The sequence below is a fragment of the Schistocerca americana genome, chromosome 8, assembly GCF_021461395.2.
Source record: "Schistocerca americana isolate TAMUIC-IGC-003095 chromosome 8, iqSchAmer2.1, whole genome shotgun sequence".
Classification (NCBI taxonomy): domain Eukaryota; kingdom Metazoa; phylum Arthropoda; class Insecta; order Orthoptera; family Acrididae; genus Schistocerca; species Schistocerca americana.
In genome coordinates, this window is record NC_060126.1 from 242,553,744 (window position 1) to 242,570,097 (window position 16,354).

The window sequence follows — 16,354 nt, forward strand, 5'->3', positions numbered from 1 at the left end:
TGACTGCCGTTAGCCTCACCTACACAATAAATACTAACTTGAGAAAAATGTGCACATAACTTCCTTTTATCTCTAAAGAATTTCTTTTCTTAAGCCACCTGTGTCTTCAAAGAAACACTGTATACTCCTCTAATGGAAAGTGACATATGCACAAACTGAGGTAATAAGGTAACTTGTGTCAGCCAATTAACATTGCTCAATAACAATTTTTCAAGAATTTCGTTAAGAGTTAAAAAGACTAGCACAACAAAAACACTGGACATTTTATTCTCCACAAGCATACAACATAAGATATATAGTAATTATTTTTGAGCTTTTTTTGCAATGACAACAACAATGATGAAATTGTCTTTTGACAACTGTGTGACAACCATAAATGTCACTAGAGATTAAAGTATTTCCAGATATTCAACAACAACCAAGAATTTTTGAATTCTGAATGAAGGAAAATACTGCTGCCTCTTAATACAACAAGACATTTACAATAAACACACAAAAGGTGACATAATATCAATTTAACAAAACTTTCAGACAGAGCGATAGATTATTTGGTATCTTCTTTTACATAATTGAGAACTATTTGTTGCTTAGGCCAGAAAGTGTTACTATTTGTAGCAACACAAAAAGTTACCAAATTGCACATGTGATACAACATGTAAGGATATAGTTAAATATATTAATTTTTCAATCTTCTCTCTTAGTTACTTTCATTGGTTCTGAAGGCGTAATATGCAGATTCCTCCACTCTCCATTCTTGAGGAAGTTTAAAAAAAATAAAATAAACCACACACACACACACACACACACACACACACACACACACACACACACACACACACACACAATACCAAGTCTAAGATTCACTACAATCCAACTGAATACACATATCAAACAATGAATGCATACTCATGGAGAACAATCTACAAAGAATAAGCAGCTACACCTTTTAAGTACCGTACTTCTGAACATCACAGATAGATCAACTGGAAGCACTGTCATATTGTCTTAAGTCAATATTTTTTTTTTCATTGTAAAACATGTCAGCATTAAGTACACTACATATATGTTTAATATTAGAAATGGAACATTGCAATCTAGTGACTTCAGCTTGGCATGTATTGTACCATAAACACGCATATGTTCTTCATATGTGAACAGTACAGTAAATTTTTTCCTCATTATTACATTACATAAAACACATGTATATGGATGGAATTAAAATGAATCATTACAACACCAGTCTTTTTGCTACAGTTCTTACTAACTCAGACATTTCTCTTTCTCTACACATACACAGAACATGACATATCACAGATTTGTACTGGACTCAAACAATTACTAACATATAGTATTGTGCACCTTTATATTTTTAAATAGAGAAAGGAATGAACTACAGTACTTCATTACAGATAATTTTATTAAAGTCACTTTCTTCTTACTAAATATTCAATGTACACAGATCAGTTTATAATTTTTAAACATTACACAACACTATGTGTACCAAAAAGTACATAAATACTGAAAACATCTGCTGGAATTAAGATCTATAGAGTAATCTGTAAAAAAGAACAAATTTTATCACATACAAAAGCATGCCTATTTTATTTTTCACTTTCGTTGATAGAAGCTGTCATTTAAGCAACTCAAATTATTGAACTTCAGCTTACAAACTGTCACATATGTACAGAATAAGAAAACAAACACAGTCTAGATCAGGTTCAAAACTAAAAGCTGCTATGTTTTCAAGAAGCCATGCACACTACGAACTCTCCTTGCAGACGATAATTCACAATCAAATGCACTAACAGTTAAAATCCATTTCCAAAAATATAGGCTTCTCAACTCCCATCTTCACCATGTCAATAACCATTCTAGCACTTCCTGCACTTCCAACTCAACAAACAGTATAGTTGTGCTGTTCAAGCACAAGAGACACCACAAAACTCTTGTCTGTGGGATGCTTACAAAAATAGTAAACACAAATGCTTCCTAGAGATGCATACTAATTACAACATTAACACCTTGAATGTTTAACACTTAGATTGGAACATGCACAGGAGTTTCAGATACCTAACCCTTCTGACTAATGGGAGCCACAACTGTTGAGATAACACCTCCCAGACCCGGCAGAGTTGATGATCCCATAAGGAACATGTCGACCTCGCGTGCTGCTTGGCGCCCTTCTGTGATAGCCCAGACAACCAGTGACTGGCCTCTGCGACAATCTGATAATAAAGTAAATTGTAAATTAACTGATCAGTGGATTGAATAAAGATAACAACTCATCAGAAAATGTAGGTACTGAGTAATAAGTAGGCATATAAAGAAGAAATGAAACACGAAACTCAGTTTATTCAATTGTGCTCTGAGCTATATGGGCCAGTCCTTATTAGTGTGTTGATACCTTCTGAGACAGTGCTAATGTCAGCATCACAGCTCGCGTAACAGGATACATACAATACAGTTCTTGGACTCTCAAGTGAGATACTTTCTTAAATAAACAATGCACTTATTTGTCTATGCAAACCTCATTTTGGTCTAGGGACCACATCCAAAATGTTTCCAGCAGGTAGCTCCCACCTCCTGATTGTGATTCCAGAAACTCTGCAAAATATCCTCCTTCAGCTATCACAACCTCTTCCTTGAAGACAAAAAATTTTCAGGCACAACTTCTTTCAGATGAGGGAAAATGGGTGGAAGGCTGACAAGGAGGGAGAGTTCGCTCTAAAAGAGCAAGATTTTTAGACGCAGGCCAGGAATCAAGCAAAAACAAGTTACTTTGGCCACCTATTGGCCAAAAGCAGTGCTCATACCATAGTTATAGTTTCCTTACACCCATTTCCCACTCTTGACTGCTGTGACAAATATTCCCTATCACCCTTGCAAGATCACACAGGCAAAAAACTATCATAGGGGGCAGCACAATGGATAACTTTCCAGCCAGTTTACCACACAGATTAACAGTCGGCATAATTGTATATGAATGCATTAAGGCACTGATGTTAGTTGATCTTGATACAACTCTCTTGGCACCTCTGATTTCCATGGTTCCTTTCATATGCATTTCCTCTTCAAATCCCAGATGGTTGGAGTTGAAAACAAATTCTTTACTGCATTAAGAGATAAATTACTTTATCCTATCTACAAATTTTTGGGTAGATTCCACAGTTTGCTGTGCACCCTCAAGCTGATACTTTGTTTGAAATTTTGGTATCTTCTGTCTTCCAATTCTGTAGCACTGTTTGAAGCAAAGCAACTATCCACTGCTTCCCTTGAAATCACTGGAATCTATGACCTGCGCAATTTTATGTGCGTAACGTAGATGGTCAGTATCATGCACATCCCGTAAATTGTATCGCGCAGCCTTGAAGTGCACAAACACCAGTTTTTGTAACAAGTGTGTCTTGCCTTCTCATGAATATCCTACTGTTTCTTATGCACTACATGGTCACATTGGTGTAGACTTACTCAAATCTGTTCATAATTTTTTTTTTTTTTTTTTTTACTACACTGCAGATGATATCTCATTATGCCATTATGTTTAGTACCTGCACCTTGGACAACAACAGTCCCTTAATACGTTTCACTGATGATGGGATTTGTGTCTTCCTGTCAGAGAAGGATTTTGAACTACCTGGCGAGACACCTGTTTCAACATCACTTTCACTTATTAAGCACATATTGTCATCACTGTGCTCCTCATGTACATTGTCTGGAAAATCGAATGTACACGACACCAGACATTGCACTGACTTACCTCACACAACACGAATACACAGACAATCCCCAAGTGAATGTCCCCATAACAGAATACTGCTCCCACCAGTTTGTGTCCATGACACACGGTCATGCTTCGAGCATCCGTTCGTTCAGCTGACAGGGTACCTTGACACAGTTGTCAAGCTGTTTTACCAATAAATGGGATTCATCCGACCATGTGACATGATTCCATTGATTTGCAGTCCAATCATAATGATCCCATGCCTACTGTAATCATAATTGACTATGCTGTTGCATCAACATGGGAACATGCAAGGGTCCTCTGCTGCGGAACACAGTGTCCACAATTGTATGCTGAACAGTGTGTTCCAAAACACTTGTGCCAGTGTTCTCTGCAATCAGTTCTGCCACAGATCACTGCCTATCCTGCTTTAGAGGGTGGACAAGCCTCCAATCCCTATGTTCTGTGATGAGATATGGACATCCAACTTCTAATCACCTACTCATGATTTCAGCATTCTTCAACCGCTTACCACAGATGCTCACAACAGTAGCATGTGAACAGCCAACCAGCTTCATCATTTCTGAGATGCTCGCTCTCGTACACTAGGCCACAACAATCTGGCTTTTGTCAAAGTCTCTTAAGTCAGCATATTTCTGCATTATGTGCCACTTATCATCGCTTTTTTCATCTGACATTTCTTTCTCATTCCTTCCTTTCCTTTCTGTCAACTTCGGCAACTGTTGTAGACATAATGTAATGTTTACTTTGTTTATCATTGCCATTGCTCTACTTTGTATCAACACCACTAGCACTGTAGCACTGTTATGAGTTAGTTGTCAACTAAGCAGTTCAACTATGCTCCGTAGCCTCGTGCTGTGCACACAGTTACCTCTAGTCCCATCCTCTGTTGCCATCAGTAGCCAATATTGTGGTCGCATGGCAGACAACATGTGGGGCATCAAATGCTGTAATCATAATTTCCCTTTGTGACCTCACACTCAAGGGGTTCCTAGTGAGGTTGATCAATACGGTGAATGTGATCAATGTTCCAATTAGTGATAAATCAAATACTTCAGTTTTTCCGCTTCAAAGCACTTTTGTGGGCTTGTGCATCCCTCATCTTACATTGTTTCATCCAGTTTGTGGATTCTATGCTACTCTTCCCGACTACTTGTAGGGCAGCTGATAATATGAATCACTTTTGAGGCCCAGAAACCACTGACCATAACCTTTCTGGCAGATGAAACAAACTGTGTTTTTCGTACAGGACACCTGGCTTCCACCAACTGCTTGGATGGTTGTCATGGAACCAGTCATCTCATTTCAAACTGCTGCACAAAATCAGTTAGATTCTTTTCAGGAAAGTTCTCCAATTGCTGAGAAATTAATTGAATTTGTTCTTGAGTAGCACGCACTGAATGTGGCATCTGACTTGCACAAAGTATTTTCATAATGAATTCTTTGAGTAAAATATCACATGCCCTTTTTTCATACATACAAATGGTGTTACTTATTTCGTATATCATTTAATATCACTCAGTATCATATTGTTCATGTTGCCCAATTATAGCTTGTGCTCCAACTCTACTGACCTCATAGTCGACCAGGTGCTGAAACCTAGTCTTCTTTCCTCGCTACCTTTCCTCATTACTTTCAACTTAGAATTTCTGAATGGGGTCATCTCCAAGAAAAGTGTAGCCACATCTGAATACAACAGCGAATTTCTTAACTATTAAAAATGGAGGAGCAGACTCCTTGTAAGCCTTCACCATCTTTCAATAAGTTTTTGTGAACAACAACTGTTCAAATCAGAATTCTATGACGGCACTCTATTCCAGTTCCCAAACTTGAACCTACCACTCTTAGGATCAAATTAACAATTACCTTGCATCTTGCACAACATTGTAGCAGTCTATCGACCTGCCAGCACTTTCGTTCGGTAAGTCGCATCATGTGTGTGTGTGTGTGTGTGTGTGTGTGTGTGTGTGTGTGTGTGTGTGTGTGTGTCTATATATATATATATATATATATATAATAGAGGGAAACATTCCACGTGGGAAAAATATATCTAAAAACAAAGATGATGTGACTTACCAAACGAAAGCGCTGGCACGTCGATAGACACACAAACAAACACAAATATACACACAAAATTCTAGCTTTCGCAACCAACGGTTGCTTCGTCAGGAAAGAGGGAAGGAGAGGGAAAGACGAAAGAATGTGGGTTTTAAAGGAGAGGGTAAGGAGTCATTCCAATCCCGGGTGCGGAAAGACTTACCTTAGGGGGAAAAAAAGGACGGGTATACACTCGCGCGCACACACACACACACACACACACACACACACACACACACACATGGATGGATGGGTGTGTGTGTGTGTGTGTGTGTGTGTGTGTGTGTGCGCGAGCGCGAGCGCGCGCTTGCGCGCGCTCTCTAGCGTATACCCGTCCTTTTTTCCCCCTGAGGTAAGTCTTTCCGCTCCCGGGATTGGAATGACTCCTTACCCTCTCCCTTAAAACCCACTTCCTTCCGTCTTTCTCTCTCCTTCCCTTTTTCCTGATGAGGCAACAGTTTGTTGCGAAAGCTTGAATTTTGTGTGTATGTTTGTGTGTCTGTCGACCTGCCAGCACTTTCATTTGGTAAGTCACATCATCTTTGTTTTTAGATATATTTTTCCTACGTGGAATGTTTCCCTCGAAAAAAAAAAAAACCAGTGGTAATGATGCTCTCCTTACCAAGCTGAGAACTCTTCAACTTGCTCTTGTTACATTTAGATATGTAAATCTATCACCTATCACCTATCGCCTATCACCTATCGCTTACAAGCGATTTACCAAACAACTGAAAAATAAAGTAAATGATTAATGAAGTATGTATACACTTTGACCAGTCTCTCGTTGCTGCCCCAATTGAGTCAGAATGCTTGGAACCTCAATTTTACTGCTGTGTAGTTAACTGTTTTCTGACAAGTTAAATATGATACTTCATGATCATCAGACCAGACCTGTTACCGCTGAAAAACTCTCTTCTCGATATTCCACTCTCCCAATTTTAAGTCTTTACATTGGTTCTACACTTGATAAATGGGAGCATTAAAACAAGGTGGCAGGAATGTCACCAGAATAAAAGTAGGAGGATTCTCTGTTATAATTACCAGTAATTTATCTATGGCTCCTTGAATGCCTCTGCATGATGGAGAAACAAAATAAGGTGCTCACATATGATAGCTGTTGAATAAAATATTTTCTTTTAGACAACCATCATCTTAATTTTGATGGTCCTTATCAAACTAGTTTTCTTTGGATGCGACATATTTATCCTAATGTTTCTGCCAGTCTGCAGAGACATGCTAGAAACCATTTTTTAAAAGGCTCTTCAAAATCACTTCCACAGCCTTCACCATTGCTTTTAATGATGGAAAAGGAATTTAAAAAAGTCACATGGTGCTAAATTCAGACTATAGGTAAGGTGAGAGATGCATTTCACATTTATTTTTGTAAGCTATTCAGTAGCAACATTTGCAATACATGACCATTCATTATCATGGATGTGCAGTCATTTGTGCTACACATGGACTTGCAAAGTTTTTGGGGTATCCCCATAGTATTGTCCAGTTATTGATGTGTGTGTAGGTTCAATGAATATCAAAAAATGGGATAACCATAATCTGCAGAAGCAACCACTTTTGCTTTTTTGGTAGGGTTGATGGTGGTGATTTCCACACTGAGCTTTGCTGTTTACTTCCAGGATCAAAGTTATCAGCAGTGATTATCTTTCAAAACCTCCAAAGCTTCCTCTAATGTCAACTTCAACTGCATGCAGACCTACATGCAGAAGTCCCTTTGTTCGGGAATCACCAGTCTTGGAACCCACCATGCATAAAAATATCTGATTTGTAAATTTTCAATCACCTACTTTTGGGTGACACCCACTGAAATTTTCACCATTTCACAAAGTTTCGTGTGGTTATTTGTCAACCATGTCTCACGATGACAGCAGTAGCATTGATGTTTTCTCCTGTAAGAGCAGTGACTGGAGCACTGGGTCCACCTTCCTTTGAAATTTGTTGCCTTCCTGTGTAAAGAATTTCAACCCTCTTTGAGCTGTGTTGTAGTTAAAAAAAAAAGAGACTCCACAGGCCTCCTGTAACATTGTATAGGCCTTAGCTGAAGATCTGATGAGATGAAAGTGGAATTTCAAAGCTGTGTATTGTTCGTGTGGTACCTCCATTGCTGCAGCAGGTGATACTGGACATGTCTCAGCTTGCCCACTCTCACAGGCAGTAACGAGGAGTGCTAACAATGAAACTAATACAGCAGAGAGAGAGAGAGAGAGAGAGAGAGAGAGAGAGAGAGAGAGAGAGAGAGAGAGTGGTGTGTGTGTTAGACATTTAAGCTAACAGATTATCATAACATTAAATTCTTGCACAAGACATTATGGCCATAAAAAATTACAATCATTCTTTATTGAAATGGTGTTACGATGACAAGAAAAAAATGTCAGAAAGAAAACCAACACCTTTTTAGTTGTTTCAGGGGCAACAGTCCATATGATTGACTGATCTGGACAAGTAACCTCAATCAAGATCATCTTAATGTGTTGGTAATGTAAATGGTTGAAACCAAATGGAAACAACAGCTGTTATCTGTCCCGAGGGCATGCAGCTCTGCTGTATACCTTAATGAAGATAGCATCCTCTTGGGTTCAATATCCAGAGATAAAAATAGTCACCCAAATTGCTCTCTAGGTGCGGATTACTCAGGAGGATGTTATCAGGAAAAATGAAACTGACATTTGATGAAATCTTAGATCCCTTAATCAAATAGGTAGGTTAGAAAATTTTTAAGGAAATGGATACATTGAAGTTAGATATAGTGGGGACTGGTGAAGTTCAGTGGCAGTATGAACAGGACTTCTGGTCAGGTGAATACGAAGTTCTAAACACAAAATCAAATAGAGTTAAGTGCAGGAGTAGGTCTACTAATAAATAATAAAATTGTATTTTGGGTAAGCTACTATGAGCAGCATAGTGAACACATTATTCTAGCCTAGATGGACATCCATCACAGTTGTAGAAGTTCAGATGACAACTAGCTCCACAGATGAAGAGACTGAAAGAATGTTTGACAAGATAAAATTATTGTGAGAGTTAAGGGAGACAAAAATTTAACTGTGATGGGCAACTGGGATTCGACAGAAAGAAGAGAAGAGGCAGCAAAGGATAACCGGCAGGAGAATACAGACTGGAGAAAAGTAATGAAAGAGGAAACTGCCTGGTAGAATTCCACACAGAGCATAAATTGTCACTTACACTTGGTTTAAGAATCGCGAAGGAAGGTTGTGTATGTGGAAGAGACTTGGAGACAATGAAAGGTTTACAATTAACAATGGTAGGCGATAGATTCTGGAAAGAGATTTTAAACTGTAAGACATTTCAGGGGAAAATGTGGACACAGACCATAATTTATTGGTTCTGACCTGTAGATTAGAACTGAAGAACTTGCACAAATGCACAAAATTGAAGAGATGGGGCTGAGATAAGTTGGAAGAACCAGAGTTGGTTGAGAGTTCCAAAGGGCGCATTAGGCATAAGCTGACAAACAAGCAAAAGGAATACAGCAGAAGACAAATCAGTAGCTTTTAGAGATGGAATTGTGAAAGCAGCAGAGGATCGAATAGGTAAAACTTAAGGCCTAAGAGAAATCCTTTGATATCAGAGAAGATAGTGGATTTAATTTAGGAAAGAAGATAATATAAAAATGCAGCAAATGAAGCAGGCAAAAGGAAATACAAACATCTAAAGCATGAAGATGACAAAGTGCAAATTGGCTAATCGGAAATAACTGAAGAGTAACTGTAAGTCCAGAGAAGCTTACATCAAAAATATCTAGAAGCCTTTGGAGAAAATAGAAGCACCTGTATGAATATCAAGAGATCACATGGGAAACCAATACTAAGCAGAAAAGAGAAGGCTTAAAGGTGGAAGGAATAAACAGAGGGGCTACACAAGGAAATGAACTTCACAGCAATATTATAGAAAGAGAATAAGAAGTATATAAAGCTGAGATGGGGTATGCTGCTGCAAGAATGAGACTGAGCACTGAAAGATCTAAACCAAAACAAGGTCCCTAAGATACATGACATTCCCACAGAATTATTGAGATCCTCAGTAGCGCCAGCCATGACAAGATATGAGACAGGCAAACTAATTCCAAAAAAAGCAGATGTGAATAACATTGAACTATCAGTTTGATAAGTGATGGTTGCAAAAAAGTGACACAGATTATTTACAGAAGAATGGAAAAACTGGTACAGGCCAACCCTGAGGAAAGTCAGTTTGGGTTCTGGAGGAACACTGGAACATATGAGGCAATACTGAATTGATAACTTACCTCAGAAGGTAAGCTGGAGAAAGGCAAACCAAGACTATTAGATTTCGAGAATGACACTGTAGATTATACTAAACTCTTTCAAATTTTGAAGATGACAGGTAAAAATACAAGCAGGATAAGGTTATTTACAACCTGTACAGAAAATTAACAACAGTTCCAAGCATCGAGGAGCATGAAAGGGAAGTAGCGGTCGAGAAGGGGGGTGAGATAGGGTTGCTGCTTAACTCCAGTGTTACACTGAGCAAGTAGTGTGATAAGCCAAAGAAAAATTTGGAGAAGTAATTAAAGTTCAGGGAGAAGAAATAACAACTTTGATGTTTGCCAGTGACCTTGCAATTCTGTAGAAGATAGCAAATGACTTGGAAGTACAGTTGAACAGACTGGACAGTGTCTTGAAAGGAGGTAAAAGAGGGACATTAATTAAACCAGGCAATGCTGAGGGAATTAGATTAGAAAATAAGACACTGAAACTAGCAGATGAGTTTTGCAGTTTGGGCAGTAACATAACTGATGCTGGCCAAAATAGAGAGGATATAAAATGTAGACCGGAATGGCAAGGAAGAGTTTCTGAAGAAGAGAAATTTGTTAACATCAAACATAAATTTAAGTGTTTGTGAAATCTGTTCTGCATACATTTGTCTGGAGCATAGCATTGTATGGAGGTAAAACATGGACAATTAGCAGGCCAGACACGAAAAGAATAAAACCTTTTGAGACGTGGTGCTACACAAGAATGCTGAAGATGAAATGAAGTACATCACTTAACTACTGAGGAGCTGCTCAATAGAAATGGCGAAGAAATAAATGTGTGTAGCACAGTTTGACTAAAAGAAGGAATCAGATGATAGGACAGATTTCGAGATGGAAAACATTGCAGAGGGAGACCAAGACATGAGTATAGTAAGCAGGTTCAAATGGATGTGAGTTGCTGTAGTTATTTTAAGATGATGAGACTTGCATATAATAGAGTAGCATGGAAAGCAAATACCACAACAGCAACAGCAGCAGGGCAAAATGACATAGCCCTTTTGTATGAGTAATGCATGTGTAGGAGATGCTATAAAAACTTAACACACTTGTAGAGATAATTCAAATACAAATTGTATAATTATTTACAAAGCATGTCCAGTGGGAAATAATACACAAGAACACTCCTTTGCTACCTATGAAGAATACCGAACACTGACAAATGCAATGGAGGATGGATCCACAGTTATATAACTGAAGATGCAATTGACCATGCCCATCAAATCAGCACCTTTATCGAAGAAGACAATGAAGTTTTTCTATTTATTTGGTTAGCTTCAATGTAATAGTGTAACTCCTCAGTGAATAGGAAAATGTTTCCTGCACAGAAGCAGGGGGGGGGGGGGGGGGCATACTGAAAAAGCTTCACAGTACGTTCCCCCCCCCCCCCCTCCCCATTACAGTCAATCACATTTTCAAACCAACAGTAACATTCATATATGTCATACCAGGGACAAATAACTCGGCCTTTTTGTGAAAAAGAGAGGCATAGAGTATTCAGCCACAAAAATTTTTGACCTCTTACCCAGTGATATGAAGAAGTCAATAAAAATTAATTTCAAACACAAACTGGAATCATACCTTCTTGACAAGACTTTTTACTACATAGAATAATTTCCTAACTCACTAACTAGCATGTAAATAAGTCATTACATACCTCCAGCAGCAAAAACACGAGGTACTGAAGTTGAATACTGTCCAGTAGGTGTTTCCACATTACTGCGAGGATCGAGATTCAGTTCCAATTCATTGGCAATGTAACGTTCTGGTCCCAGGAAGCCCATTGCAAGAAGTACCAAATCACACTTGTATACCTGTAACAAACATTCAGTGTTTATCAGTATGTCTGCTTAAGGTGCAAAACAGTATACTAACATCTGATATTGCTGGAGTAACTATGCACACAATGGTTAAACAGAACCAAATAGAGCTCTTTAATAAAATGATGAAACAGGAAACACCCACAGCATCTGTAATTTTCTTGTTTTGAATAGTCCATTTGTGTCTCTCCCTTTTAGATAGTTCCTTCTATAACCGCGCGCGCGCGGGCTTGTGTGCGAAAGAAAATAATTAGAACTGTGTGTGGAGTTGTTCTTGCAGGTATCTCTTCAAGCAGCTGGGCATATTAATCTCTGCCTCATATTACTTTTATTCTCTTATCAAATAATGGAAAATTCAGGATGGAATGTAACAATATTATGAAAACGATAGTTGCTACTCACCACATAGTGGAGATGCTGAGTCACAGACAGGCACAAGAAGAAGACTGCCACACAATAAGCTTTTAGCCAACAAGGGCGGGCCACAGAGTCTTTAGCAGCTGGTGTGTGTGTGTGTGTGTGTGTGTGTGTGTGTGTGTGTGTGTGTGTGTGTTTTGACAAAGACCTTGTTGGCCAAAAGCTCAATGTGTGACAGTCTTTTTGTTGTGCCTATCTGTGACTCAGCATCTCCGCTATATGGCGAGTACCAACTATCCTTTTCATTTTATTCTCTTATGAAATTTGCTATCAACAATCCACGTTTGAGAGTAACAGAAATATTCACAAGTACAACACTAGAAGAAAAAATGATCTGCTTACACTTTAATAAATGTGCAAGGGCTATCCAGAAAGCAAAGAGACACTTTTAAATAAAAAAATTAACAATTTGGAAAACCTAATTTTATTATACACATTTTAGAGGTACATTCTTCAGCTATTTTTCCACATAACCGCCATTCAAACTGAGGCATTTATCATTCCATGGCATAAGTTTTTCAATACCATCTTCATATAAATCTGCCGCCTGCGATTGCAACCGCTGGTTTATACTTGCATGCACTTCGGCATCAGTATCAAAGTGCCATGTAGCGAGCCATGTCTTCATTGCTACGAAGAGGTGGTTGTCACTCAGTGCTAAATCCAAGCTGTATCGTCGATGATTAAACACCTCCCATCTAAAACCCTGCAGGAGCTCTCGAGTACAACTGGCCTTGTGTGAACATGCTTTCTCATGAAAAAACAAAAGTTGTGTTTGACAATATCTCTCTGAATTAATTGTTGTGCCACATTCAAAGAAATCAACACACAACTGACACACTTCACCGAAGTCACATCACCAGTTACGATACAATCGTTAACTTTGTTACCATTTATCTGGTAATCCTCTTTAGTTTTTTGTGATCTTGCATCAGGATTTTGGGAACCTACCTAGCACAAAATTTGTAGTAACCAAGCCACCTCCACCACAATTTCATGCACCAGACTCAGTGAAACTGGAGGAAAATGTTGCAAAAATTCTGTAATCGCGAAAAACAGTTGCTCCTTGCAGTAGATTTTTCATTAAGTTATGGAGTAAGATACGACTCGGCAAACGAATGGTAACAAGATGGAGAGCTATTAATATCAATGGGGACTACTCTGGAAAGAAGGTAGACCTGGCAGAGGCTGCATGTAAGATTGAGTTGGACGTTTTAGCTGTTAGTGACATTCGGGTAAGGGGTGAGAAAGAAGAGGAAGTGGGAGAATACAAGGTCTACCTGTCAGGAGTCAAAGCACAAATAGCACAATGGGGTGTAGGGCTTTACATCAGGAAAGAAATGGAACCCAGCATAGTTGCAATAAGGTATGTAAACGAACGACTGATGTGGATAGATGTGACACTGTCTAGCAAGAAAATTAGGATTGTGTCTGTATATTCGCATGGTGAAGGGACAGATCAAGATAAGATGAATAGTTTTTATGATGCACTCAGTGATGTAGTTGTTAGAGTAAAGGACAAGGACAGTGTTCTGCTCATGGGTGATTTTAACGCCAGAATTCAAATCAAAATCGAACAGTGCAATAAAGGGGCTGGAGTGGATGAAATTAAGTTGGAACTCATCAAATACAGTGGAATGTCAGGTCTTAAATGGCTACACAGGTTAATTGAAATGGCGTGGGAGTCGGGACAGGTTCCATCAGACTGGACGAAAGTAGTAATCACACCAATCTTTAAACATGGAAACAGAAAAAGAAAAAGATCGCAACAACTACAGAGGTATCTCTTTAATCTGCATTGTGGGTAAAATCTTCTCAGGTATTGTTGAAAGGAAAGTGCGAGTATTAGTTGAGGACAAATTGGATGAAAATCAGTGGAGGTTTAGGCCTCTTAGAGGTTGTCAGTCAGGACCAGATCTTTAGCTTACGGCAAATAATGGAGAAGTGTTACGAGTGGAACAGGGAATTGTGTCTATGCTTTATAGATCTAGAAAAGGCATATGATAGGGTTCCTAGAAGGAAGTTATTGTCTGTTCTACGAGATTATGGAATAGGAGGCAAACTTTTGCAAGCAATTAAAGGTCTTTACATAGATAGTCAGGCAGCAGTTAGAGCTGATGGTAAATTGAGTTCGTGGTTCAGAGTAGTTTCAGGGGCGAGACAAGGCTGCAACCTCTCTCCACTGTTGTTCATATTATTTATGGATCATATGTTGAAAACAATAGACTGGCCGGGTGAGATTAAGACGTGTGAACACAAAATAAGCAGTCTCGCATATGCGGATGACTTAGTTGTGATGGCAGATTCGATTGAAAGTTTACAAAGTAATATTTCACAGCTAGATCAGAAATGTAAGGTCTGTGGTATGAAGATTAGCCTCTCCAAAACGAAAGTAATGTCAGTGGGAAAGAGAGAGAAATGGATTGAGTGCCAAATAGGAGGAACAAAGTTAGAACAGGTGGACAGTTAAAAGTACTTAGGATGCATATTCTCACAGGATGGCAACATAGTAAAAGAACTGGAAGCGAGGTGTAGCAAAGCTAATGCAGTGAGCGCTCAGCTACGATCTACTCTCTTCTGCAAGAAGGAAGTCAGTACCAAGACTAAGTTATCTGAGCACCGTTCAATCTTTCGACCAACTTTGTTGTATGGGAGCGAAAGCTGGGTGGATTCAGGTTACCTTATCAATAAGGTTGAGGTTACGGATATGAAAGTAGCTAGGATGATTGCAGGTACTAGTAGATGGGAACAATGGCAGGAGGGTGTCCACAATGAGGAAATCAAAGAAAAACTGGGAATGAACTCTACAGATGTAGGAGTCAGGGCGAACAGGCTTAGATGGTGGGGTCATATTACACGCATGGGAGAAGCAACGTTACCCAAGAGACTCATGGGTTCAGCAGTAGAGGGTAGGAGGAGTCGGGGTAGACCAAGGAGAAGGTACCTGGACTCTGTTAAGAATGATTTTGAAGTAATAGGCTTAACGTCAGAAGAGGCACCAATGTTAGCACTGAATAGGGGATCATGGAGGAATTTTATAAGTAAGACTATGCTCCAGTCTGAATGCTGAAAGGCATAATTAGTCTTAAATGATGATGGAGTACAGCAATTAGGAAAATAAGAAAAGAAAGCTATTATAAGACAATCTCAAACTGTACATAACAAAAAAATACACTCACAATTTATGTATAAAAAAGATAGATAAATACAGCAACTGCAATTTTTTTTAATCCACAATGTGGTATCTTATAGTTATGTAAGAGCTTTGCAAGTACTGAAATTATATCTCTACATAATGTGAAGTGATTAACTTGCCATTAACATGTTCAGGGTGTACTTCATTGAACAAATTTTCAATGTATAAAAATAAATAATACACTCAATAGTTTTAACTGATTTTGTCAGTCAACAGGCAACAAATCTTTAAATCAGTCTCAAATGGTGACAATGACAATTATTATTACAATGTTATGTAAGGACTTGGGGGTGGGCTCAGCCTATTTCATATTATTTTGATGTTTCGGTAGGGATCATACTGTTTGGTTATGAATTAACTATTGTTGGATTCACAGTGTGGGTGCTGTGTTTTAGAGACACCTGCTGTGAACAACATTTGAACTGTTTTAGACAGAACTGAGCTGACAGTTTGAAGTTTGAGAAAATTTTATCATTGCAGCATAATTGTTACTGTTACTGAAATATTAATGGGTGCTCAAAGCCTCATACAGAAGTTTTGTTTAAATAACTGGGGATCTTTCCAAATCACAAGGAAAACTTCTGAAACAATGTCAAAGACAATTCAGTTACATCAAAAGACCAAATGAGCAGTGTAAGTGATGCTCATCAAAATGATGAAGTAAAGAAAGGAAGTAAGAACCCACACCTCTCATCATTTTCTGTCAAAGCAGAAAGGAGTTAAATTGAAAGATGTCCCACAAGAGAGAACAAATATTGCCACAGAATAAGATAAAT

At 38.6% G+C, this 16,354-nt stretch overlaps 1 protein-coding gene across 2 annotated transcripts in view; it reads right to left on the bottom strand.

Annotated features, from left to right (window-relative positions):
* Positions 1-251: 251 nt before the first annotated feature.
* Positions 252-16,354, bottom strand: part of LOC124546019 (glutamate synthase [NADH]) — a 360,968-nt gene continuing 344,865 nt past the window's right edge. For both annotated transcript variants that reach the window (XM_047124987.1, XM_047124986.1), the window contains 2 exons: positions 11,803-11,959; positions 252-2,225 (listed from right to left, as the gene is read on the bottom strand). In XM_047124987.1, coding sequence (XP_046980943.1) covers positions 2,071-2,225; positions 11,803-11,959 — 312 coding nt within the window. In that variant the 3' untranslated portion in view covers positions 252-2,070. The remainder of the gene's footprint in view (positions 2,226-11,802; positions 11,960-16,354) is intronic.